This window comes from Andrographis paniculata, unplaced genomic scaffold, assembly GCF_009805555.1.
Source record: "Andrographis paniculata isolate CXL003 unplaced genomic scaffold, ASM980555v1 Contig71END, whole genome shotgun sequence".
NCBI lineage: Eukaryota > Viridiplantae > Streptophyta > Magnoliopsida > Lamiales > Acanthaceae > Andrographis > Andrographis paniculata.
This window is the reverse complement of record NW_026137608.1, coordinates 2,224,396-2,252,149: the sequence shown is the minus strand read 5'-3', so window position 1 is coordinate 2,252,149 and position 27,754 is coordinate 2,224,396. Positions and strand designations below refer to the sequence as shown.

Here is a 27,754-nt window from a genome sequence, read left to right as displayed (position 1 = left end):
GCCTACATAAAGCCTAGCCTAACCTAATTTATTTACTAAAAAATGTTAGATCAAAATTTTATTAAAACTTTTTCATTTAAATAGAATAGGCTTAAACTTTAAAAAAAGCTTTTTTAATTAACAAACCACCTATTTATTATTTATTTTTTTTTGTAAAAATATTTTTATTATATATTAAAAATAATTTTTCATCTAATAACAATATTTATTAAATAATTTAAAATTTAAAATTTATTATAAAAATGGAATTTTTTAAATTTTTATATATATTAAATAATTGTAAGTACTTTATTTTTTTTATTTCTAATACTAAATTTTTAAATAAATAAATAAATAAAAATATTATGTAGTCTTTTAAATAAGCTTGTAGACCAAGCCAGACTTTTAAAATAGCTAGGCTTTAAAAAAAAAAATTCAGACTCCAAGCTTAGATCAAATATTTTTAAAACAGGTCAGATTTATTAAACCAAAATCTGGCCTAGCCGAACCTATTTCCATGGCAAGAAAAAAAAGACTTTGACTACTGACCGCGAAGGAGACGAGAAATTAAGGTAAGATTTATATACCCAAAAGAATTAGGAGAAAAGCTACTAAATAAACTAAAGCGGAAGAAGTTGATATTGACGATGAGGATGTACCAGGGCTAAAATAAAAACAAATGAGAAATTAAGGGGATTTCAATACAATAACTGAAAGTGGATTATCATATTTCATTCCATCAAAGAAGAAATTAATTAAAAGAAGATGAAGTAATAGTTTCACTGACGAATGAGGACCTCCAAAGACAAGATCCAATAAAAAAAAATAGAGAAATTTTAAAATTAAAATAAAAATGCGAGTACATATATATACACACATATATAGCAAATCGAAGATAAGGTACTCAACTTTGTTAGTTAACTAGAAAGCTCGTTCGTTCCAAAAAAAATAAATTATTATGATAAAAATAAAAATACACAGTCGAAAAGTGGCAAGTGCAGTGGTGCATTGCCATTTCATAACCCATAAGTTTTGACATTTTGAAACGACCTACATAGGAGCTAAAGGACAGTTAATTTTGTTATATTTATATTTTTTTAAGTTGTAATATTTTTAGTAGAAACTATTGAATTTTCTAAAATTTTCTATTGCTCAACATTAAATAAATAAAATAAAATAAAATGAATTGACATTTTGCTCCCTCCAAGGGCCAGTTGCGTCACTGCATGCACCAATTACTTACTAACCCTACAACTAACTCAAACAGATTAAGCTCAAAAGGTAAAACGACAATAACAGCAAAAATCCATCCCTGCTCAGCCTACTACCTATTTAGTCAGTTAGTTGGTTAGTTATACACTTCCATTTACATCTTTCCCTCTTACCATCATTAATAATAACAATAATCATAATAATACAAAGTATTACAAGTCCAAAATTCAACCAACGGATTGTTATGGCACTCATCTACTCATTATATATATATATTGATGCTTACCGAGCAAACACAATATAATAATCTCTGTTTTTGCCAATACCTTCTTCATTGGGTGCTCGGGAATACTACCACTACAATTGCCCCAGCCGGTCCTGGTAGAAACCACAAATGCTAAAGATTAAGCATGGCAATCAACAAGTTTATGAAAACAGAAAAGTATATAGCTTTGCATCTATCTACCACAGTATAAATAATTAGCCAACAGAAATGAGAAAATGCAAAAGATTCTGACCTGCAGCATCTGCATTAATTTTGGATTTTGTTCCAGAAGCTGACATAATTTGTCTCGGTCACTCAAAAGGGACTGCAATTCAAGTAATCACAATTGTCAAAAAAAAACAAAACCCACTTTATAATTACCTAACATTATATTATAATAATATCCCTGCAGTATAAAGTACCTGAATTGCTTCAGGGGATCTGAAGTACTCTTGTAAGGACATTCCCAAATCTTGTTGCTGAGATGCAGCATCTGCCGGACCAGGCATCTGCATGATCCTTTGTGAGCGGTCAACTTGCTGCAGCAACAAATGTGATGCATTCTCTTGCTGTTGAGTTTGATAATAAGATGGCACATTGGATACTTGGGGCTGCTGCAGCGCTTGGGATGATTGTGCAGGAATTTGTAAGGTGCCTTGCATCTCTGACTGTGCAGCAGCAGGTACAGGCGGTCTAAGATGCTGAGGTGGAGGCCGAGGAATTTGAGGTGGCTGCAGAGGCTGTAGCGGAGTAAGAGTTGGCATTGGTTGAGCTGAAGGCATAATAGAGAAGGGAAGATTTTGAGAGACATTGGACAAACTATCTCCATGATTTGGGGTCGAATTATTCCCATGACTCACTGGGATGGAACCTGGTCTGTAAACCATTGGTTGCTGCATCAATGGTGGTGGAGGAGGATACGATGTTAACATTGTGCGTGAAGCTGAAAGGTTCACTGCCCCATCAGTTGACATTACTGCAGAGGCTTGCTGAAGCTCAGAACTACTGACTGCAGGAAAATACTGCGAAGCGGAATTCTTTAATGAAGTGTTGGCAGAATAAGGAGGAGGTGTTGGAGGAAGTGGAGGAAGAGGCCTCATAGCTCCAGAAACTGCTGATCGTCCAAACTTCATATCTGTCAATGAAGGTGAGGAAACCACTGGTCCAGAACTGTTTGCTCCTGAAGATGCATATCCAGGGTGAACCTGCAATATAGAAAAAGTGCAACACAACATTCATACACAGAATAGAAGATAGCAATTCGAGTCGTATATGTATATTTTCATACATGGAAGTATGGCGGAACCTGAGCCTGAACATCGACAGCAGACTTGCCAAATGATGACGATGCTGCAGGATCTATATTCTGTGACGTCAATGGTGAAACTGTTGGTGGAGGTGGCATTGGAGGCAGAGGCGGTTGGTTTGAAGGAAAATTCTTTTCAAAGAAACCTGGAAAAGCAGTGCTTAAAGGAACACTCCCACTTTGTTGTTGAGTTGATTTGTAATACATGTTAGGTGGTGCTCTGGCATCAACAGCAAAACGAGCAGAAGAGGAATTATTCACGTAGACAGAAGAAGCAACTCCTGAACTACAGCTCACTGAAGAGGGATCAATTGCATTAGGTCTATTCGGAAGAGTCTTCAAGTTCTCCAGTTGGTCAGGAAACTTCTTATCTGAAGTAATACTTGGCTCCCGAGTCAAAGGCATCTCCGGACGAGAGGCAGAAATTCTTGATGAATACTCACTTGGAGTATTTTCATCCATGTTTGATGCTAAAGGAGTACCCAGGCGAGAGCCTTGACTACTTCCATTGAAATCGCTCTCGTTCTCCTCAGCTATGGAATGAGGAGAAAGTGTCTCAGCTACAGCAGATGGAGGTTGCGGTAGATTATCATCAGGTTGTGGAAATGGCAATTTATCATCAGGTTCAGCTTCTTCAGCATCAAAGACGATATCAATTCCCTGAAGATCATCATCAAGATCTGGCTTCACCTGCCTAGGTTTGCTCAACTTTTCTGTGTCTATGCTGTCCTCTGCAGCTGTTGTTTTCACTTGGTTAGATAAATCATTAACTGCTGCACCCACAATATTTTGGCGCTCCCTCTGTCTGGCCATGAACACATCCACATGAACAGATGGTGGTCGTCCACTTGAGGATCCCATTCGTGAGACAGCAATTACACTAGAAGTATTAGTGCCATCAGCATTCCGCTCTCTTGCAACATAGTCATCCACATGCATAGAAGGAGGCCGACTAGTGTTTGGCTTCCGCAGTCTGAACGCATCCCGGCGTGTGGGACCTGTGGGTGTGGAAACAGGGGCTGACCCTCTAGAAAATGTACTTTGTGAAGTAGCTTCAGCAGCCAGCGCATCTCCTCTCGCATGCCTATTTGGTCCCTCCAGTGAGGAAGTCTTTCTTTTTGCAGAAAGGCCTGTCTGAGCCAACCTATTTCGCAAATTCTCAGGGCACTCCCATGAGAACATGGCTCCAATATCATCCGAGGTGCTATCTTCAATATGATCCATCTTTCTGTCACCAAATTTATATATTCTTGAAGAAATTGGGGAAACTAATGAGGCATAACTGCTGGCAATTGCAGAATATTCTTCTGGGTTCATAGGTTTTTGCAGCAAGAGCAGTAACAACCGTGATACCTCCTTGATCTGAACTTCGACAGTAAAAAGATTTCACAAAAGTCAAAATTAAATGTATGAGAAAAAAGAGAAAGGTGTGGAGCAATAATTTAAACCTGATGTTGTGTAGGGTGACTGTCAGAAGCTTCATTATTAGTATCAAATCCAAAGAATCTTGTGAGATTCTCAACATGCTTCAGGTTTTCTTGGACAAGATCTTCGGAGTCATTCTCAATTCCAAACAATAACTTGATCGCAACAACCCTCTCCAAGCTCACACTGAAGAAAGAATACAAGGAAGTCAAAACTATCTGTCATGGGACTATTGGCATGGAATGAATAAATTTTACATGAAACAAAACGGAAATTAGAAGTGTTAACGGAAAGAAATCTGGAAAATAACAAAAGGCGTGAGGATATAAAAAATATAAATAAATAAAAGGGGAAAGCAAACAAGAGTATTTTAATCAGGAAATCTTGGCAATAAAATTAGGATATAGTTATATAAAAATTAAATGGTAGACATTGAAATGGGATTCAAATACTTATGTCTTTAAAACTACTTTATTTTGTTTTTAAAGGCATCAAATCCAAGGATATTTTCAGTAAAGAGGGTTATAAAGAAAGATATGATGAAGGAATTTTCAAAATCATATTTGGTGCTGGTACTTATAACGAAATGGATGTAGGTCTAATTAAACCCACCAACAATAAACTACTCATCCGCTTCTAACAAAGGGATTTGGTCATTTGGAATGTGTTTTTTTTTATTTTCTCTATTTTCTTATTATAAAAAAATTATTTTCCCTCCAAAAAGTTATTATGGTGGAGCAGAAAATTATTGTGAAGCAGTCAAGCAGAATGATTCAATTTAGTGGGAGCAAGCCATGAAAGAGAGACGATAAGTTCCTTGCACAAAAACAAGAAATAGATTTTGACTAATCTTCCTTCCGACAAAGAGGCGCTTCAAAATATATGGGTGTTCTGAATCAATGATGAACCAGATGGGTCGAGGGTTTCAGGTTGCTGGCAAGGAGAATTGGGTCTGCAAATTGAAAAAGAGCTTATATGGTCTGAAAGAAGCCCCCAGACAATGGCATATAAAGTTCGACAACTTCATGATGAGAACGGGGTACAAGACATGCAAAATAGACCATTGCCGGTGCAGACATGAGAGAAATTAATAAGTTAAAGCAACATATGTCTGAGGCATTCAAGATGAAAGACTTAGGTCCAGCCAAATAGATACTTGGGATGAGTATAATCAGAAACAAGGATGGCCCTCTGACACAATCTCAAGAGAAGTATATCGGGAAAGTGTTAGACAAGTTCAACATGAATAGTGAGAAGACTAAAGTTGAGAAACACACCTTGGGAAGCCATTTCAAGCTTACCAAAGATCAGTATCCGAGAACAGAGAAAGAAAAGGTAGATATAGCTAAAGTCCCTTATGCATCTGCAATTGGCAGCCTCATGTATGCGATGGTGTGCACGTGACCAAACATTGCTCATGCAATCGGGGTTGTTAGTCACTACACGTCAAACCCGGGGAGAGAACATTAGAAAGCCGTCAAGTGGATATTAAGGAATTTGAAGGGTACTTCCAAGATGAAGTTATGTTTCAAGGCAAAATCTGATGCCAATTTGGCTGGATGCAAAGAGACGCTTAAGCGCACTACAGGGTACATCTTCACAGTGGAGGAACTGCAGTCAGCTCGATGTCTAAACTTCAGAAAATTGTGGCGCTTACCAAAGGGTTAGTTTGGCTAAAGAACTTCCTCCTAGAGTTGGATAAAAGGCACACAGATTATTCACTATAGTGTAACAATGAGAGTGCAGTTAAACTTGTAAAAAATCCGGTATATTATGGAAAAGCGAAACATATTGGGATGAGAATCATGAGATATCACTTTATCAGAGAACTGATAAGTGAAGGAACTATGAAGTTAAAAGAACATCTCAGGCGCTATAAATCTGGCAGATATGTCCACAAAGACTGTTACGCTGGACAAGCTAAAGTTATGCATGACTAGCTGGGCTTCATGAGAAATAATGAGAAGACCGGAGCAATCAAGTGAAGCTGAAGATTTTACGGTAGTACAGTGTAGCGCAGATGTTTCGAAGCCTCCAAGTGGGAGATTGTTAGATGTAGCCTTCTTTACGGTAGTTAATCCTAATGGGCTTAGGAGTTCGGGCCCAATTGTGATTAAACCTAAGCCTAGTCTATAAATACCCTCTGGTACTTTAAAATCTGTGCCTCATCATACTGCAGTAATAAGAAAAAATTCTTGATTGTCCACGTGGACGTAGGTCGATAATCCTTATCGGCCGAACCACGTAATCCTTTGTGTTCTACTTTCTTGTTTGTGTATGTGAGAGTTAATCCTGACACTTTTTATAAAGTTCCAACATAAATAACAAATTGGAATTGATAGGATTTTTGCTTGATTAAATAAGCACATCACATTAGCGAAAGACTCCCTACATCCCGAAAAAATACGCTTGTTTGGTTGGGCACAGAGCCTAAAAAATAGTATTTTACTGTAAAAATAAAAGTTCTGGTAGTGTATGTGTGATGCAATGACAATGGCAAAGTTGTTGTAATGTAATTAAATTATGGGTAAAATTTAAGTGGATAGAAAAGGTTGTTCTTTGTGGTATAAGCATAAATTTCATGAACAAACTTTAAAGAAAAGTAAACATAAATTTGGTGGACAAAATGAGTAACTAACATAGTTCCATTATATTAATTTTTCCCATATTAGAGTATCTCCCGTATAAAAGAGCACTATAATGATATACAATTGAAAATAAATATCTAGTTTTAAATTTTTTTGGACATTTGGTTTTAACTAAAGGCCAACTAACCCAACATGCAATTTATCATCTCTCTTCAAATGTGATACCCCGGAAAGAAAGTTGTCCAATTCACCATGTCTAATTCCATTCATAACAGTTACACTATGTTCATTTTACATATTCTTTTCTTAGCCTCTCTACAGTTGTTGATTTAAGTAAGGGAATAACGTAATTTTAACTGAAAGAAGTGTAGAAATCAAAATAGCTAATAAGACTACATTTGATTAGATGAGGGTTCATAGTAAATATGACATTATCACTTTAATTATTTTCCTAATATTGGAAAAGTATGCAACTTTTAAGGTAGAATATGGTTTTTTATACATTTGAACATTAGTAAACGAAGTAGACCAAAAGGCCAAAACATGTAATCATTATCTCTACTCAATACTATGTTGGAAATATGAGCTTTTTTTGTTTTCCATAGCGCAAGTTACTACTTTTTAGGTTCGCTACGACTTCAGGTAAAGTTTAGACAAGTTTGGGTCTCCAACACCGCCGGTGGTCTTGCCCACACTCTATGTATAGTTTTACTCAAAAGACAAATGATATATGACAGTTTATGTAGGTACCATAAAAACCTCTTCAGGCATAATTAAGCATAACATGAATTTGATTTGTGTAGGTTTAGGAAGAGATTCATATAAGCAGCAATAAAAAGGAAAATAAATGAAAGAGCAACAAAGTACCTTTCATCATCCAGGCAAAAGCCTAAAGCACCTGTGACTAATGCGCCAACTGCATCCATAACTTGTACTGGAGGAACTTCCTTTGAATTAATGGATCTCAACAAAGTGATCAAGCAGGATAATAATGGAGGGCACTCCTTCCAATCAGACAACGCATAAATTATGCTACAGCTCTGATCACTTTCAGGTTGAGTTTTAGACTCAGAATCCTTGTTTTCAGAGCACTGCAAGTGCTTCACAACAGCAAGTAAACTACGTTGTCCTTCAGCAGAGGAACCCATCTCTTTAAAGGCAGACAGACAAGCATGCAATTCTGTTCCGACTGGCAAGACCTACGATATGAATGAAAAATGGCAGAATAAAATAAGTTTATAAAATAATTTTTAGAACATATTAAGTGGCCAATTATAAGCACATGCAGCAACATTGTCCAGGATAAATTAAAACCTAATCCAATTTCCAAGTGCCGTAGTAGAGAATAGTCATACTCATAATAACATCACATGTGAATAAATATCCCTGTGAAATAATGGATAATACCAAACTAATAAAAGAATGTGGCATATATATGACCCTTCTAAAATATATTCATCCAGGAGAACCTGTGCAATGTTCATTAAATGTGTAGTAATAAGAATTGCTTCTAAAAGAATGAAAGCTAAGTTCTCGCTGCAATTTTATTTTATTTTTTTATATTAACACGACCATCTTTCTCCACTTACAATGCTTCAAGCATGATATGGCTTGACATTCCGTATAGTAGCATCAACAACAAGTAAAAGCTTTTTGATCCTCTGTAGCAAAGCTGTACTCAACTAAAAAACATACACTACTAGTCCATTTGATTTAGCATTCAACATCCATACACCACTTCAAAAATATCAATCTAAAATATATTTCAACACATACCATACACAAGCATGGTTCAATCCTTACATAGTGAACAGAATAAATGTCATTGTAAGGTCAACATCATGAACTAGGCACAGGTCTGTTTATGAAAGTATAAATTAATAATGATAACAATATATGACAGCTCTGCTCTACTCAAAAGGGAAAATTCGAGAATTATAGATGTACATGAAGTTGCAAAGAGGGAATCTACCATGCACGCTTTAAGGAGATATGACCAGAGTATGAAGAATTCTTCAGATGTAAAGCTGCACTGAGTGTCTCTGATATGCACAAAAGAAAAACAAAAATTGCACATCAAATGTCTATCGAACCAAGCACCCAGAAAATATTATGTAGAACTAATGTGAAATTTTCTGACCTTTCATGCACTGCAGATTGTTGAACAGGTGCCCGACAATCACTAATCAATGAGATGGACCGGAATATATGTATAGACCAACTTACAACCGAATTTTCATAGTTTAGATTCATGTTTTCAGGAAACTTGACGCCAGAGTTGGAAGCTCCAAAACACCTCTCAAGCACTTTCGAGAACAACTGAAACCCACCCTCTTCCAACAATAGTGGCTGTCATTGGAATGTCACCATACATAACTACTTGGCACCAGAGAGAATGAAAGGGAGGTTTAATTTATAATATGAAGAATACCTTAGCACTTGGATGCTCCATCAAGACACAAATAAATTTAAGCAACTGGTTAACCTGTTTAAAAAACATTTAGTACAGCAAATACGGGAGGAGATTGCAATGAAAGAAAATGTAACTTTAGAAAAGTGAGCATATAACCTTAAAAGTGTCCACGTCGGAAAGCTTTGAAGGCTCTAAGAGGCGATCAGAGATCCAAGACATTGTGGGTTTTATCAAGGCAGAAGCATAATCAAGATTCAAGCATGCAATTCGAATCACAAAGACACGTAGAAGATCTTGTATGACAACTGACATCTGACATGACAAAGCTATCATTAGGTGGAAAGATCAAAAGAGCTGATAAAGATGAAAAAAGAAAAATGAGGTAACCATACCACAAACCGGGACAAGTCAGGACAATGCAATACCATCATGAAACCAATATAACAGTACAGCATAAACTTACACTCAAAGCACAATGCAGTATAATTTCCCCAAGTTTCCCAAGTTGTGGCGACAACTGAGCTAGTAGCTTTTCAGGATTCCCAGGCCTTAGATACCAATTAATTTGTTTCTCCTTCTCTGGACCCAGTAATATCCCGGCAGCCATGCCCGTTAAGGGGCTCTGCAAAGGCATTCCATTCTTCCACAGCCAAATACTTTCTCCTGGAAATAGTTCATTCTAGAAACACACAATGTAGTAAATTTTGTCAAAATCATATTTTATTATCAGATAAAATATTAACACTACTATTTCCACAATGCTTTGGAAGAAAAAAAGGGGATTAGAAAGTCTGCTACCAGTAGACAAAATAAACTGCAGATTTCCTTGGGGCCCAGTGCCAACAATGAAGTTGCATTGAGATTGTCCATGAGGAAATGGAAAAGTCCAGGAATCCAATCGTACACTGGCCAGTAAGCTAGAGCCGATGCAAGCAGATGGCAAACAGTTCCGAAACCAAGTACAAAATCAGGACAAGAACAATGTAGCTCCACCACACTGGCAGCCAGCTTGGGGCTGTAAATGGAAAATATGTAAAATTATGGTGAAACCTCAACTCTTTTTTTTATATTCAATAAAACGAAATACAGTTTCCTTACCTCACTTCTCGGTGCAACTGTAGAAGTGCATCCATTAGCTTTGAATTTCTGTGTTGCTCCTTCGTCTCCTGAATCCGAAAACAATGTTGCAAGACTCAATAACAAAGTAGACATTTCAACTTCACATAGTTCTTTGGTGGTCAAGATATCACAGGAACATAGCCCTCAATTTACATAAAAAAAAAAAAATTCTTAACTCTCTCAAACTTCCCATCAAGCAACAATTGAGAAAACAGCAGCACATTGTGAACATCCAATATTAGCATATACTTCGAAATTTGAAAGTCAAATATTATGCAAGAAAGATGATGAATTGCCTTCAAACAATCTGAATGAGGTTTGGAGAAATGTACATCCTTCAATACCAATTACCTCACCATCCAATGTACCGATGTAGTACAAGCTTAAAAATTACGCATATATATCATATGTTGGGACTAGGGAGATAGATCATGGTAGTTAGTATACAGAAAAACAGCCCATACCACAAGCTAATCAATCACTGGAATAACATCTTTGCAAGGTATAGAAGTTACCTTTAATAAATCCGAACTAAAAGCATAGCAGACATCCGAATTTGTATAGATAATTGGACTAAAATGAAAATTAATGATGTGTTCAAGAAATCACAGCACACACCTGTAATTTTTGTAACAAATTGATCAGCAAGATCAATGAAGGAATCAGCAGATCAAACAGGCTTTTCTCACGGTTTCGCTCCATAAGCAAATCAGAAGTAGAATTTCCTTCAGCCCCCTCATCAACAAGATAATCTGCTGATGACAAAAAACTGAGCTTTAGAATCATAAGCAAGTTTCAAAGTGCATTTCAAACAATGCTCTTGGTTGGATTCACAAGGCAGCCCCCTTGGAAAATTGAATTCAAAGATTAATAACCTCCGCCACCTTATCTCAAGATGCCCAACTACCTCCTTTGAGCACATCCCCTGATGTGCAAATGGGATGGCAATCTTCTTTGCATAACAAGGAGCAAGAGGACTTGTTGATCTCTCAACTTGGACGTAATTCTATGAACTCAATTTTTAAATCTGTACCCTATAATATATACTACACTACTTGGATTTCTTTGCCTATAGTTGGGCAAGCCTATGTCTCCTATCTTATTGCCATAGTAGATATCTGTTTCCATTCTAGAAACAAAAATTTTCAAAACAAGTGTCTACCATGTGTGTTGCTAACACGCTCAACACAAGCAACTGCATCATTACATAATCCTTGCCTACTAGTAATAGAATCTGGTACCTCAAAAGAAATCAACTAGTTGTCACCAAAAGAAAATGCATGCAATGATACACACCCAGAACAATGCAGTTACAGAAATTCAAAAAGATTCATGGACAAGGTAAATCATCTGCATTCTGCAACAGGACCACTGAAAGAAAATCATTTCATAACAAAACATTATAGTATAAGAAACATAGCGTATATATGTTGGAACAATGCAAAACAATTATAGACTGACACCCCAATTTAACAACTAAAGTATTTTGTAATGTTCATGAACAAATCCATAGCAAAGGCTGATGAAATTATACCATGTATAGAGAGAGAGATGTGAGATTCTATGTTTGGGCAACTAGAAAGACAAATATAGTTCAAATGATATATCATCCTAGCGACTCAATATTTGATACAGCATTTCAACTATTTATATTTTCTTTTGAAAAGATAAAAAAGTAAAAGGAATGTCCATTTAATCTTTTGCAAACACCAGAAAACTACAATTCTAAATTAAACATCATATCATTGCATTACACAACAAAATCGACACTGATCCTTAGAGAAGTGATCATTTTAGTAGAATTATACAAATGTTGAGATTGTTAAAAGTGTCTATATTAGAAATAATACTTACCATAAGTATTGGATGACCTCTCTAGCATAAGTCTACAATTTATTATAATGGCATGGATAACCATTACAGCACCTTCATCATAGAGGGAAGCAGCGACAACCTTTTATGTTCATATAAGAATTCTCAGTACTGTTTCACTAATCAAAAAAGCTGAGAGGGGAAAAATTAAAAATAAGAAATTAACACCATACCGAATTATCTGAAATAAATGCCAAAATTCGAAATGCTGTAGTGAGCTGTGCGATAGAGGAATCACGAAGAATAACACCAGAAAATTCTTTCTCAGTTATATGTTTTCCGACGAGATTATCCACAGCATTGCCATCAGAATTATTAGAACCTCCAAGCACATTATCAGCATCCATCATGTCAGATGCCAAAACACTGTTTGAAGCCATGTGAACATCTTCTCCAGAGGCCAATACAGCAGCATACCGTAAAAGTCCAATTGCCCCATTTTTATTGTAAACCAAACCAGCATCTATCCATTCCAAAAGGCGTGCAGGAGCATCTTTCTTGTTGGAACCTGGCGAGATGGAATGCAATGCCTCATGCAGTTCCTTTCCACTGTCTATCCATGATAGCAAAGAAGTTGCAGCAGAATCCATTACAATAACTTCAAAGATCTCCGCAGTAGCATGAAAGATGGCAAGACTCAACGGAGAGACTCCTGGGCATCAAGAATATATTAGATATAGAAGTATATTAGTGTGAGCAGTCACAATTTAATGTACCAGTGTTTGAGGAAACAGGTTCACATTCCCCCTCAGAATGTAATGCAGCGATCAGAACTTTAAGTGCCTGCAAAAAGGGAAAAACATGGCTGTTCAAGAATCAAATCAGATTGCAGATGATTTAATGGGAATGTTGGGACTCAGCAAAGGGATGATATACATGCTACTTGCGAGGCAGTTCCTGATCACATAAGCTTTAAAACTACCAAGCATAATCATTTCAACTGTGATTAGGGATGGCAATTGGAGCGGGGGCTGGGTTCGGGTTCAAAATTTTATAGGGGGACAGACTATGGGTTTTGAAATTTTAAACCCGGCTGAGTCCGGGGCGGATTACGGGTTTGATCAAAAATTCATCCCGAACCTGGCCCCGTCTCGAACCTGCTTAAATTAATAATTATAAAAATTAATATTATAAATGAATAATTATTTATATTTTGTAAATTTTATAATTTTAACCTTTTATCATATTTACTATTTTTCATTTTTGAATTTTTACCACGTTTAATGGTGTTGTATCTTTCAATTGACTAATTTTTCAACTCACTATTATTTTGTTACTTATCGTTATATCGATGTCATTCCGATTGAAAATATATTACTATATCTATTATTAAAATTTTTAAAATTTAAAAATTTAATATTTAATATCTTAATTTTTAATTGTATTTTATTATATAACCTATAAATAATAAAAAAAATTAATATATAAATATATTTTAGAAAATAAGATGGGTTTTCCAGGTTGGCCCAAACCTGGCGGGTTGGGGGGGGGGGGGGGGGGGCTGACCCGGGGCGGGACGAGTTCTAAGTAATAATTTTCTAGCCGGACAGGTTCTCGGGCTTGCAAAACCCATCCCGAACCCGCCCCGTTACCATCCCTAACAATGATGGCAAACACAAGATTTTTTGTATCATACAATAAGAAGCTAATGAGAACATGCTTCCACAAGGACCATTTCCATGTAATGGCAGCATAAGACCGTTAACAACATATACCTCAGGAAAATTCACCAATACCAACACAGCCTGTCGGCCACACTCGGACCTGGAATTGGGAAATTTGAAAATCAATCCAGTAATCAAATAAATAGCAAACCCATTGAGCAAGACAAAAGGCATACAAGACCTGGAAAGGCGACAGAGATCCCACAGCACCCATAAGAATTCTTCGGTATTTGGAGTCAACTTGCATAATCTATCTACTGAAATTAACTGACAAAATTCAAAAGTAAATATATTTGGTCTTGCAAGAAGTTTAAAGAAAATAGAAAGAAAAATATAGATTGTGATAAAGGAAAACAAGAGAAACCAACACAACAACAATGAAAACAATATCGAATGAATCAGATTAAATCAGGAATGGCACAATGTACATGTAAAGACATAGGGGAGAAAAACTTACTGCCCTCATATGCATCTCTATAATCATACCAACTTCATTAGGATAACAAAAGAACCCTTTTGACAACAAAGTATATGCATGGCGAAGTGAAAGAGAATCTTCCTTGTGAATATACTCACGACCCCACAAAGCATGGATAATGGTTGAAGAAACCTCTGGATCTTGCATAAGGAAATTTAATCCTGGCCAAAGTTTTCAATGTAAGAGACAGTATCTCAAATGTTGAAACTGAATTTCTGATTCTCGTAATGTAACAGTCATGAAACCTGAGCGACAAAAGAGTAGTGAAAGAAGTATCACTTCAATTTGTGAAACAACATCCACAAACAAGTCCATTGCATGCCCTGTTCCTGATCTCAAGGTTGAAGATGACAGCAAAGCAGCTGACAAAGGAAGAAAACCCCTCTCCTATTTACAAACATGTAAAATCAAATCAAGATAAAAATAAAAAAATAAAAAAAATAAAAAATCACAATACATCATTGAACAAAGAATTTTGCCAAGTTGGGGGACTAAAAGACAATGAATTACAAAGAAGATATAAATAGAAGCATATATTGTGTAGCACACCAATAAAGAGCTAAGGCAATAGGAATACTTATTACACAGTAAACATGTAGTTTAAAGCAGAATAGAAAGAATATCTGAAATAAGACATCCAGTTTGTAAATGCATCAATATACAGTAATTAGTAGGTACGAATACTGCTAGGTGTGGTTCCTCAAATTCACAATCCAGCTTATCACTGACAAACTCACCACTCACAAAACATCTCCATTCTCCACACACTTCAAACTCCGAAAAGTCAATTCACTACTCTGGGAGGCCTACCATTCTGTGAAGTTTTGCAAGTTCTCACATTCTGCCAGCCTTGATTTTTGTTAGCGCGTACACTTGTCATGTTTTTTCTCCCCATGACTCCAGTAAATGTGGGTTGTTATACCAAGTGTCATTTTTTTTAATTTAAATTTTAGGTAAAATACTGTTATGCCCATACGGCATACACAAATATATTTTCAATTGGTGTATAACTCAGGATGTATGAGAGACATCAAAATATCCAAGAGATTGTGAGCTATGAACGATCTACTTCCTCTGTGAATTTCGTGTATTTTGTAATCATCGTTGTGGATTCTCCACATAATTGCTTGTATAACCCTCATTTCTTTTACACCTTATTTACACATCATCTCATTTGGATTTGATTTATAGCATTTTTGGGGATTCAAATTTACTAAAATCCATCTTTATCAGTAAAACTATACACATATTCATATGATCCTAACCTAACAATAAAGGGCAACATCCAGTTTGCAAATGCATTGTTAATATGACATACAGTATAAATAGATATCAATGATCTTAACCAAACAATCAAGATTATATGTGTGCGTGTAATCATAATTTAAGAATCAAAGTTGAGTAGTTTGAAAGGTTAGGTGCCCATAGGGATATCAGAAATTCCTGAAGATATCATGTGGAAAGTGATGGGCCATTTGTCAAGCATTCCGGCTGCACTTCTTTTGGAACCTAAACCTTAATGAAGTACATACGTGTTGACTATATAGTTCAGATATAGTTAGACTAGAATTGGATTATTAGAGTTTATCCATTTGGATAGACTGCTAATTGTATCCATCAATCTATCTACATATGTGTATGTGTAACCTCAAGTATGTTAATATGAAGAAATCTATTTACAACATAGTAATAACCAATAAAGAGGTACAGTAATATAGATTGGTGTTAAACTCACTGTCACAAGCTAATACCAAATTTAAAAATACATACTCATCATCTCAAAATTTTCTGATTGCATACTCATGTCTGAGCAATATATCTCCAAGATCCTCACATTCCATTATATGTTCACAGTTCATGATGTTTTATTCCATAATCTTTTAGATCCAAATTACATTATTTTATTTCTTAACATTGGCGAAGGTACATTGAATTTTATGGGGCATGTGTACATTTGCTCGTAGAAAATGTTTCACCTGCCACATTCATCTGTTGGTTACAGTTTAGTATCATATTCTTGAAAGAATATTATTACTGGAGCAGGCTACAGGCTATTATGCATGTGCAAATGTTTAGTCTATTCCCAATAATCATAAAATTACATAATACAACTAATAAATATACATAGTTAAAATGAGCCAAAACTAGTCATAAATAACTGGATAACACAGACCTAAAATAAGCATAAATAACGGGATCAACCAACACAGCATAAAACGCAGTTGTCTAATGTTATTCTAAGAATACTACTTTGTGGAACAAATTAACAAAAATCAGTTAAGCAACATTAGACAATATCTTATAATTTTATGAGTTTTAGACCATCTTACCTAAACAATGTGTTGATCAAACTCATTTTCTTATTTTATCTAGAAATTTGTATGTGAATCTTCCGTTCTTGGTTGTCTATGTGTGTGTGTTTTATACCTCAAAAGAGTTTAAACTTAAATCAAAAGGCTTAGAATCATAGTTGTCAATCACGGATAGTGGTGCGTAGCGATTAACATCTAAAATGCTATAGCGGAATAGCGGTACGACCACTATTTAAAAATTTAAAAATATATATAAAAATTATTATACATACAAATTTACAACAAAAATTATATAAGAAAAACCTATAAATTAATCTCATAATTATCATTCAAAACAATTACATCACTATTGTGTGATATATATATATATATATCAAAGCTAATTAGATCCAAAATCTGATAAAGAATTTTCTTCTTCATTTTTGTCATCCTGACTACTTAATTACTCTTGCCTATATATTATTCCTCCTCTTCTTCATTCTCATCCATTTATTTTATTATATGTTCGTCACCTACGTAATACCATTTCTCTCTTTAGAGCTAGAAGTACTTATATAAGCCTGTTAGCTCCAGTAGCATCATCAATAACTCCTCTCGTCAAATCATCATTGTCAAAAGACTAACTCATCCTCTGCAATTATCAACTTTTTTAATTAACCACTCATTGGAATCATCAATATCGTTCACAATAGGACCAATCACATTATTGCTACCATAACGATCTAACAAATTTTGGTTATACTTGATACAAATCAAATTTTGCAACTTTTGACTATCTAATTTGTTTATTTTCTTAGAATGAATGTTAGTTAAAATTTTGCAACTTTTGGCTATCTAAAAATTTAGTTAAAATTTAAGATAAATGTTATTATAATAAAATACATTTTATAATTAAAGTTATATTTCAATTATTTATGTGTTAAAACATAACCCAATGAGCTATAATAGCAGTGTAGCAAAGTGTAGCAGAGTGCCGCTACAGGCCGCTAAGCCCCTATTGCCTAAACACGGAATTGCAGAGCGGTTGTAGTGAAAAAGTGTCTTTCCACTACGCTACACCACTATTGCGGCGCTAGCGCGCTATTGACAACTATGCTTAAAATTTAAAATATAGCTAGCATACCACATCATCCAACCAATAATTTATATAAAGCCACACAAGAATAACCTGGGTCTTCCACTATAACAAAAATGACAAGAAAAGACGCTCAAGGAGGAAGAGGATGAAACAGCAGCAAAACTTGGTGAACTATAATATCCTGAGCTATACAGTATTAATCAAGGAAACAATTATATAAAATCATACCTTCAAAAGGGAAAGTAAATACGAGTCAATGTCCCAATTTAGAAAGCCACAATTTGACAGCTTGATCAATCCACTGGTTGCTTTATATGCCAATACTCCAGTATCACCAAGGATGGAAGATTTACTAGCCGCAGCCATTGGAGAAGGATCATCAATTGGACTACTCAACTTTATCAATTTCTGCAACAGCACTTGCCAATAATAGATTTGCATTCAGAAAGAAGGATTTCCCATTAACTACAGATGCGAAAGCATCCAAAGAGTGATATACTTATGTATATTACACAATTGAAATCAGGAAGAGTCTCTTTTTCGGATACAAAACAAATCTAACCAGGAGTTTCTTAAGTTGCATTTTAGCACTCGCAAGCATGTCCAATATAAGATCTGTAACCAGGCCATCAGTAGAAATCCCCCCTAAGACAGATAGCACAGCCTCCTGCAGGTTACGAACATAGAGTTTGAGTATCAAACTAAATGAAGCTCAATAGAATTTCATTCTATAGGCAATGTGCATAAACAACACTTTCACAACCAACTAAAGACAAAACATTCTAGCTCATTCAAGCTACCTGATGGATATGCATTTAGTTAAGGTTACAGCAAAGGGAGCCACTTTTGCAAGTCATGTGATATCCTAGAATCAGTAAATATAATAGAAATACTTATAAAATCACATACTCAAATGATGTGATACTCCAAAGATCTTTTTTCTCATACATAGGCAATGAACACGATACACATACATCTAACTGAATACCCAAGCACACACCTGATTATAGATCAAAGTTATCATGCGCATAGTTCTCAAAACAGGATGTACCTCATATCTACAAGAAACTTCATAAAAACGCAAGCGATGAAGTAGATAGGTTGATAGAGAAGCAACATCATGCCTCTGACTCTCCAACAATAACTTCAGCAACTGACTATAGCCATCACTAGTACCAGATGGTATGCTTTCATCATCACGAGGCCACCATCCCAGGAAACCTTCACAACCAATTGAATGTTGGGTAGCCTGCTCGATGATTCCAAGCAGCAACAATGTGAAAGCAGTGGAGTTCAAATTCCGGTGAGCGAAGATATATCCCAGTTGCTTCATCCCACCATAATTAACAAAGTGAAAGCAGCTCTCTCTTGTGGAGCATAATAATCGAGCCAGGATCAACCACAATATTGTATTCTTTTTCTAAAAAGAAAAATAAAACCAAGACCAGCTATAAGTTACACATCACTTGATAAGCAGGTGTGAAAGGATGAAAAAAAAAAATGAGAACAATATCACTAAATTGATATTAGTGTCATAAATATATGGACCAAAGCAAGTATACATAGAACATACAATTATAGCTACCTGTGAAAGATTTGGATATCCAGTATTTCCAGAGTTACTTAAAAAATCAAAGTGCTGGTGTAGATAATCCATCAACTCTTTAGAAGAAGGAATGTCCACTTCACATTCATGAGGCAAACTTTCTTCTGAAACTTCCTCAGATGATTCCCTAAAATGAAGACTTCTATAAAGGTCTAGAAGTTCCATTTTAGCTTCAGTAAGAGTTTGACCAGCACTGCCACTACTTGGCAATTTATTATTTTCTAGTTCACTTGAATCAATAAGTTTGTGAAAAGCACTAGGTTTTCCAACAGATGATGCCACTGATAATAAGGAATTTATTACTTTATCAGTTGCCATTCCAGGTTTCAGAGATTCCAAAACATTAAAAACTAGTTGAAGAAATTTTCTTAATTCAAGTTGAATATCCGAAAAAACAACTGTTTCAGATAATATTGTCATCGGAGATACAAGTTCCTTAATTGTTGGTGTCGTGGGATGAAAAGCAGGAGGCAAATCGTCCATGTTTCCTTCAACAGCGCTAACAGTGTCTGTCATAGAGCTATCTAAATCAACTTCTATGTTGAACTGTCCCAAATCTTCGGCTGTATTTCCATATATGACCATGCTTAAGCTTCGGTAACTGCCTCTTACAACCAAATGATTTGTAACCACTGCCTACAACATGTAAAAGAAATAAATAAATAAGTTGCTATTATACTTTATCAAGGCAGCAAGAAGAGCAATTTTAGACATCATTGGCAAGTATTGGAAACTAACAATCAGAAGAATAAACAATTGTACTAGTCTAAAAGGTACAATTATGCAAGGTAAAAGCTAAAGTAGTTTATCTTCAGATAGAAGATATCCTCTCCATAAAATAGCTTGTAAGATATTGCAAGTGAGATAATGAATGTATAAAGGAAAATTCTATTATTGAAGAACACTCATGATCTGCACAATTGTAAGGTTTTTAATAAACAAATTGTAACTGAACTAGTAGGGAAATGTTCAGTTAACACTTAGCATACAGGTATATTTGTTCAGCGAGAAATTTATCAAGTGCAAACAAAAAATTTAGTGATAGTTTATTGTATAAACAAACATGAACAAGGATGCTGGCTTGTTCAATGTTCATGAATTTATTAGTTAATTATATAAAGTCTAAGGTATTCATTTATCTACTTACAAGAATAATAACCAATTAATCTAAAAACACAAACCATCAAAATCAAAATGATAATTTACTTCTTCCTCTCTAACAGCATCATCTTTATTGTGCATTATATGTGTTTACAGGTCCTTGTTTTCCAGTTTCCAGTTATATTTTTATGTATACCAGTAAAATTAATGTGTGAAACAAAAAGAAAAAATTAAGAAATGTGTCTTCTTGTCCTCTTCACATGTACCTTCGTAAAAGGTGCATAAGTATGGGACGTGGTGAAGCTGCATGCCACAGAATGGAGAATGACACCCAGGATGCACCATGCACCACTAACAATATCGATTTGTTGATTTATCACTCTTAATATAACAATATAATATATATATATAAGGAAATAGATTTGAAAATTTTGTCCTATAACTGGATTGTAGCTCAATCAAAATGTTCCCCAAGCAACTTATTAGTTTGTTATTAATATCATTGAGCATTCTTGATGGGCTTTCTTCATTGGTTATTAATGTTCATGAGCAGCTTCTTCATGTGTTCAGAATGTTCATAGTCAGCTTCTTCATGCTACTCATGTTCATTTAATGTTGTTTACTGATGTTAATTTATGGTAAACAAACTTTTTGTTTACTTGTTCACAAAACAAAAGAATTTCACTGAATACTTAACAAATGAACCCAAAAATTCAGAGTAAAAACACAAACAGTGATTAATGATCATGAACAAGGATTTCTTCACACACAAGCTTATAGCCTACTTATGTTCTTCGACTGACCACCCTACCAAGCATCCACCAAAATAAACCTCATCATAAAATATAAACAAAAAATATCACTAATGCATAGGAAAATGATATAGTGGTAAGAAATAACTCTGAAACTAGCATCAAAATTTTTTAATGGTTACATACCTCAACCTCAAGCACGTTAGAAGACGAATGGGAATACAAACAAGGCAGGCAAAACCGCCTAAATCTAGCCTCCCCTTCACACTGGATGAATACCTCCAACGCAAATGAAGGAGGAGAAGTGGCCCTTCACAAAGCAAAGGACAAGCTATAATTGCATGTTAATAGACATAAACAAATGTCACGAGATGAAATAAGTAGTCTGAAAACTACTGAAAGCAATGAATGATCTACTATATCTTCGGCGGTGTGGGGGGGGGAGGGGGGGAATTAAATTAAGAAGCCAGGAAATCAAATTTTTAGTACAATAATGCCCTCATACCCCATAAGTTTCACAGCAGGACAAACTGACGAAGCATTCTGCTCAAGGAACTCACAAGCAGTGATGACTACAGGCTCTGCAAATAAAACCTGGTACAAAGTAGTAAAAATGAATAACATTCTTTGAATTTAATATACAAGCCAAGGAGAAATGGTGCATAATAAATATGAATCAATCCCAAAATAAGCCTGAGAGCAAGCAAAATATTAACAAATATAAAGAGGTTAGAAATGCCAACAAGAAGGTAATACACATTGTTAGATGGGAAAACAATACTATAAAGAAATCAAAATACCATGAGTGCATGATAAATGCATGTGAATGGTCATCTTAAAAAAATAACAAACAAATGACAAACTCCACTGCATTGATAAAGTTAGTTCATCTTGCCATCACCCCACTACCCCACCCCACCCCACCCCCACATCAGGCATTCACAAGAAAGTATGAAATTAGAATTGAGAGTTAGTACATCTATCACACTACATCAGATATCACTTATACTAAAATAAAGATAGTTCAACTTCCATTATATTTGCTCCTAACATAAAATGATTTGATTATCTTTGATGTTTTGCTCTAAACATGAAAGACAGCATCCATGTGGACAATAGCACTTCATAAATAAAGCACGAAAGATAAAAATCATTAAGGATAAGTGACAGTTGGGAAGATAAAACTGATTGTTGCAGAGCTTAGTGAAATGTGTAATAAAGTTACAAGTTCATAGATACCGAAAACCGTTGCACATCTACACTTTGTTCTGTAAGTAAATTGGGGGCAAGAAATCTTGTCGTAATGAGAGAAATAATAGTAGTGGCTAATTTTATTGTTTTAATTTTGCTATTCATAAATTTTATACAATGTATTTTTATGATGAGATGGAGTATACAAGTGTGGTTTGATCTTAGAGTGAGAAGTATCAATGAATGTGAAGATATATATATTAAACTTATATTCTAAAAAATTAAAATAAATCATACTAAATTAAAATAATTACTTCTCTATGAAAAGAGAGAATTTATGCGTGGTGGGGTAGATGTTTGAGTGTAATATGAGTTCAAAGAGCATTATAACCAAACTAACCGATAGTTATAGAATTGTAGATGTTAGTTATTCAAATATGGAGGACCACATGGATATATACAACTAAGTTTATTAGGTTACATGTAAAAGTAAAATATTACCAAAGTGGCATTGACACAAGCAAGAAAAGCAAAACAAAAACACAACAGGTTACATGTAAAAAGTAAAATATTACCAAAGTGGCATTAACAAGCAAGAAAAGCAAAACAAAAACACAAAACCCCCCCCCCCCCCAAACAAAATCATAATATAGAGACCTTTATTTCATAACATGGAGATACGATTGGCTTCCACAGCAAGTTTTCAACTTAATAGAAATGAGAAGTTGCACTAAAGTCGCTAGCAAAAATCTCTCCAAAATTCCTCAAAGAGAGAGAACCCTGCACCATCTAGAACCTCGAAAGCAAATATCATACTGAAACAAAACCTTCCCGATGAATCATATCTTTATAATAATGGCATTTGAATGGCACTTTTTCAGTAAACCCTTCCTCTGTATATATAACATACATTTCTCTGGTCAAAAGTGAAATAATACCCATTTAGTGGCACTGATTTTAAATATCAAATGAGAGATCAATCATTTGCATTCATTTCCATCAGCATTAGATTTATGTACCGTAAAGGAGCATTGATAGATTCCAGCTCAAACTCGTTCAAGATAAATATTATTATTGATATCAATGATGTATTACTAGCTAAATCGGGACGGTCTAACAAATATGATCATAAACATTTTTTTTCTCCCAATTCAAAGCTACTGCAGCATTAAGCATTGGAAGGCAAAAAAAATCAGAACTAAATCTTCAATTTTCAAACTGTAGGAAAGCTTTAAGTATCCAAAAATAAAGTTGAAAGTAAATTTATCTTATGCAAGATTTCTAACCAGCCTAATTGAGAAATTCAATGAGTTAATGTGACCAGAAGTTATTATAAAATATTATAGATATTCAAGAGAAGATATATATATGTGTGTGTTGTAAAGGTGCCACCAATGCTTACTGAATGTCATAATCCCATCCCAGCCAAACCCACACCAAGAAAGAAAATAAACAAGCCCTCTAGCAGGCAATGACAATAAAAATTTCTAAGAAACAACCACAAGACAATAAACCAGGGAACAAGAAAATAGGAAAATAAACAATATTGCCTACGGGATTTCCACAAAGAACATTGATTTTAGTGAAGGTCTTCTAATTACTCTAAACAATAGTTTACTGCTTCATTGTTGCTTATATATATATATATATATATATACACACACATAGAGAGAGAGAGAGAGAGAGACCCAGCATTCTTCAAGTGGCCAGGAAACGAAAATAAATAAATTAAACAGTAGATAAAATTCCAAACAAAATATAACAAGAAAAACCACTCTTATATCATACGATTAAACAAAATCCTTATGAAAAGAGTGCGAATATTGTCCACAAATTTAATCCTGAAACTGTAGGAAAATCTAAAGTAAACAAAAATCCGGAGCAGTCATTAAACAAACAAACAAACAATCAAGGGAAGTGACCATTAATTGATAGAAGTACCTCGTCGACGTATTCATCAAGGTGCGGGTGGACGAACGTGTGGGCGTAGAGCACGCAGGGTTCGGATCGAGCACCCATCGTTTTCCTCTGCCTGAACCCCAAACTGTTTAATTAAAAAACCCAAACAAAGGAAGAGGACGATTCAGAGGCCGCTCATGAGAATCCGTATGTTGCGATATATCAAGTCGAGGCTGGAAGAGTTGCTGACGGCCGAAGCATCGCCGGGGCCGGCGGCGAGGAGAGACCAAATCCTTTTAGGGCTTTAGTAGCTGAGTAGCGCGGAACGGATGTCGCCGGGGCCTCGAGGTCAAGGGCGGTTAAAAGCTCTTGCACAATAATTAAAACTAGGGGTGTATTCTACGAGTTTATTGTACTCTAAAGATTTTAGATTTTAAAAGAGTCGAGAAATTTGGATGTTTTCAATTCATATAAAAAGTTTTTTTAAATTTAAAAATATTCAATTATAAAGTTTAGAGATATTTAGGGAGTATTTTATTTGAAGTTTTATTAAATTTTATTAGATTTTGAAATGTTTTAGATTTTTGTAAATTTAAAATTCCACAAAATTTATGTGATAAATTTTATTGATTTATTTATTTATTTCAATAGATTTTTATATATTTGACAGAATTATTTCATAGGATTATAAAGTAATTTTTTATTAATTTATATAATTTTATATGAAATATATTTATAAATAAAAAATTAAAATTATTAAATAAAAATATAAAAAAATATAATATTATAAAAAAAAATATTGCAGTTAAGAATAGTAAACACAACTTCTAAAATATACTATTATAATTATATTACATTTTTATAAAATCAAATATATATGAATATACTAACATATTATTAATGATGTATAATAAATTAATAAGTATAGGATAATATTATTTTTGTATATTAATATTTTAAATTTCATAATTTTCATCGTATTATTATCCAATATATTAACTAGTTTTAATTTGTTAGATTTTAGTATAATTTTGTTATATGTGTATATATCTTATTAATTTAACAAGTTTGATGTGAAATAATAACGAGATAAAATGGATATTAAGCAAGTGATTCGAGTTTAATTGTTTTTCATATATTTTTTAATTAAATTTATTTAGATATTTTATATGCAAGTAGAAATAAGAACTAATTTAGAATTTTAATTTCCGAAAAATTTACTAATAATTCTCTATGATATTTTAATTTTTGAAATTATTATTATCTTAGTAATATATTTTAGTTCTTTATATTATTATTATTATTGGTATATTAAAAGTCAAAATACTCATTATAAAAAAATCAAAAATCTATTACAAAAAGTCAAATATTTAACTTGAAATAATATATTTTATATCTTTGACACAATTATCCTACTACACACTAAAAATCATTTCATAGGTTAATAAAACTATTGTGTAAAATTATGATTTCAAACACAAATCACTACTATTTATTCCAGAAAGTGGATTATGTGCTGAAAAATCAATTCAACGCGTTGAAAGAATAAAAACTAATTAGTAATATAATTTTTATTATTATATAATATAAGTAATATACTTATACATAATTTATATTTTAAATATCATCATGACACCGTTGTTCATTCGGTACAATTTCAATAAAAATGCAATTATTTTTTCATAATATATCGCAATATAATATTATTTAAAAAATTAAAATAATATTTTATTTTAATTCAATTTCATACGGAACCTCCGAACCCCTAAGTTCTCTTAGTTTTGTTTTTTAATTTTTTTATTCAAATGTTTCCTTGTCCATTCTTCTATTTAAATATAAAGTTGGTCTATCCAACTATTTTTTTTTATCTAACATGATTATCAATGTAATATACTCTCTCCGTCCCGTAACAAAGTATCTATTTTTCCATTTTAGTCTGTCTCATAACATAGTATTCATTTCTTTTTTAGTAATTGTACTATCTACCTAACATTACAAATACCCTTACAACTTACAATATATTACACAAAAGATATTACTTTTATATCGCACATACTAATAAGGTTATTTTAGTCATTTCTACTTTATTCTTACTATAATTCAATATAATATTAATATTTTTAAAATTACGTGTAAAAAGCAAATGAATATTTAATTTCGAGACGGATGAAGTATTATTTAAAAAAAAAATATTCAATATAATGTTATAAAAGCTATGTACTATACATACACATCAATGCAACGTAGTCAATTGTGTGCTTTTTAGTTTCCTTCCTTGTGAGGTTTCTTGTATATAAATATGGACTCAAGAATGAATGAATATGCACACCTCACCACTTTTCTTTGTTGTTATAGACTCACACACACATATACACTAATATCTATATTATTAATACACGCGTGCATACACACAACAAACATATATATATATATACTTTAGTGTATATATACATACAATATATAAAATACTAGTTAACGTTATAAATAATTAATATTTTTATTGGCTAATCCTATAATAATATTACAATATATAAAATATTTTTTTTTTATATTACTAACATTATTCTCTATACTTTACGTAGTGTTTGCTTGGGGTTTGAATTTTAGGTTAGAATTTGAATAGTAAAATTTTTAAATTGAAATAGTGGTATAATGTAATATAAATAAGTATTGATGTGATATTTTGAATGTAAAATTAATTTTTAATATAATATAAAAAATAAAAAAATAAATCTTTGATCTACTATTTTTTAAAAAAAAAAAATTGTATGAATAGTATAAAATTGTCAAAATCCTTCAAAGAAAAGTACTTTAAACCAAAATACTAAATAAACAAACTCATAATATTTTATTGGTAAAATAATATATTTTATTAAAAATGATTGTTATACATGTTTTTATTATCTTATAAAAATTTTACAAATTTATATTTATTTAAATATGTTTTTACATGTTAACGGTTTTTGTATAGAAATAAATAAGTCATTTATACAATATATAATTTTGCACTTAAAATAGTATAATTAATAACAATTCTAAACAATTAGTGTATAAAAATAATTCAATATAAAATATTATTTAAAAAAAAAAAATCCAATCCTATATATTTTCTCCCTTAGCTAAAATTACTATTTGTTTTTTAGTTGTTCCTTGAATTTCTACACGATTCATTTATAGTAATCAATTTTATTTATTTAAAATTTTATTATTATTAGTTTAACACATAATAATCACTTTGTCATTATTTTTTTTACTAATCTCATTATTATTTTTATCAATTATTTAATAATTTATCCATTTTTTCATATTTGTTCGTCTCGTAACAAAGTATTCATTTTGGTTTTTTTAGTAATTATATTATTTACCTAACATTACAAATACCCTTTCAATTTACAATATATCGCACAAGTGTAATTACTTTTATATCATACAACACTAATAAGATTATTTTAGTATTTTTACGTTTATTTATACTACATCCCAATATAAAAACT

The 27,754-nt window shown here is 33.3% G+C and overlaps 1 protein-coding gene across 3 annotated transcripts; it reads right to left on the bottom strand.

Annotated features, from left to right (window-relative positions):
* Positions 1 to 1,247: 1,247 nt before the first annotated feature.
* Positions 1,248 to 24,661, bottom strand: LOC127264740 (protein virilizer homolog). 3 transcript variants are annotated; one of them, XM_051294245.1, is made up of 28 exons: positions 24,303 to 24,661; positions 21,676 to 21,764; positions 21,357 to 21,480; positions 19,297 to 19,953; positions 18,763 to 19,131; positions 18,274 to 18,378; positions 17,940 to 18,119; positions 14,567 to 14,708; positions 14,301 to 14,482; positions 14,025 to 14,110; positions 13,895 to 13,943; positions 12,896 to 12,962; positions 12,353 to 12,831; positions 12,162 to 12,261; positions 10,926 to 11,062; positions 10,287 to 10,354; positions 9,987 to 10,203; positions 9,652 to 9,867; positions 9,345 to 9,500; positions 9,207 to 9,260; positions 8,916 to 9,124; positions 8,748 to 8,817; positions 7,643 to 7,974; positions 4,211 to 4,373; positions 2,763 to 4,124; positions 1,879 to 2,661; positions 1,710 to 1,781; positions 1,248 to 1,569 (listed from the first exon to the last, which is right to left on the bottom strand). In XM_051294245.1, the coding sequence occupies exons 1-28, from the start codon at positions 24,378 to 24,380 to the stop codon at positions 1,549 to 1,551; spliced, it is 6,567 nt and encodes a 2,188-aa protein (XP_051150202.1). In that variant the 5' UTR covers positions 24,381 to 24,661; the 3' UTR covers positions 1,248 to 1,548. The 3 variants fall into 3 exon arrangements, with proteins under 3 accessions (XP_051150202.1, XP_051150200.1, XP_051150201.1); XM_051294243.1 differs by having other exon boundaries at positions 2,745 to 4,124; positions 24,303 to 24,660; XM_051294244.1 differs by having other exon boundaries at positions 2,745 to 4,124; positions 10,926 to 11,059; positions 24,303 to 24,660.
* Between the last annotated feature and the right edge of the window lie 3,093 nt (positions 24,662 to 27,754).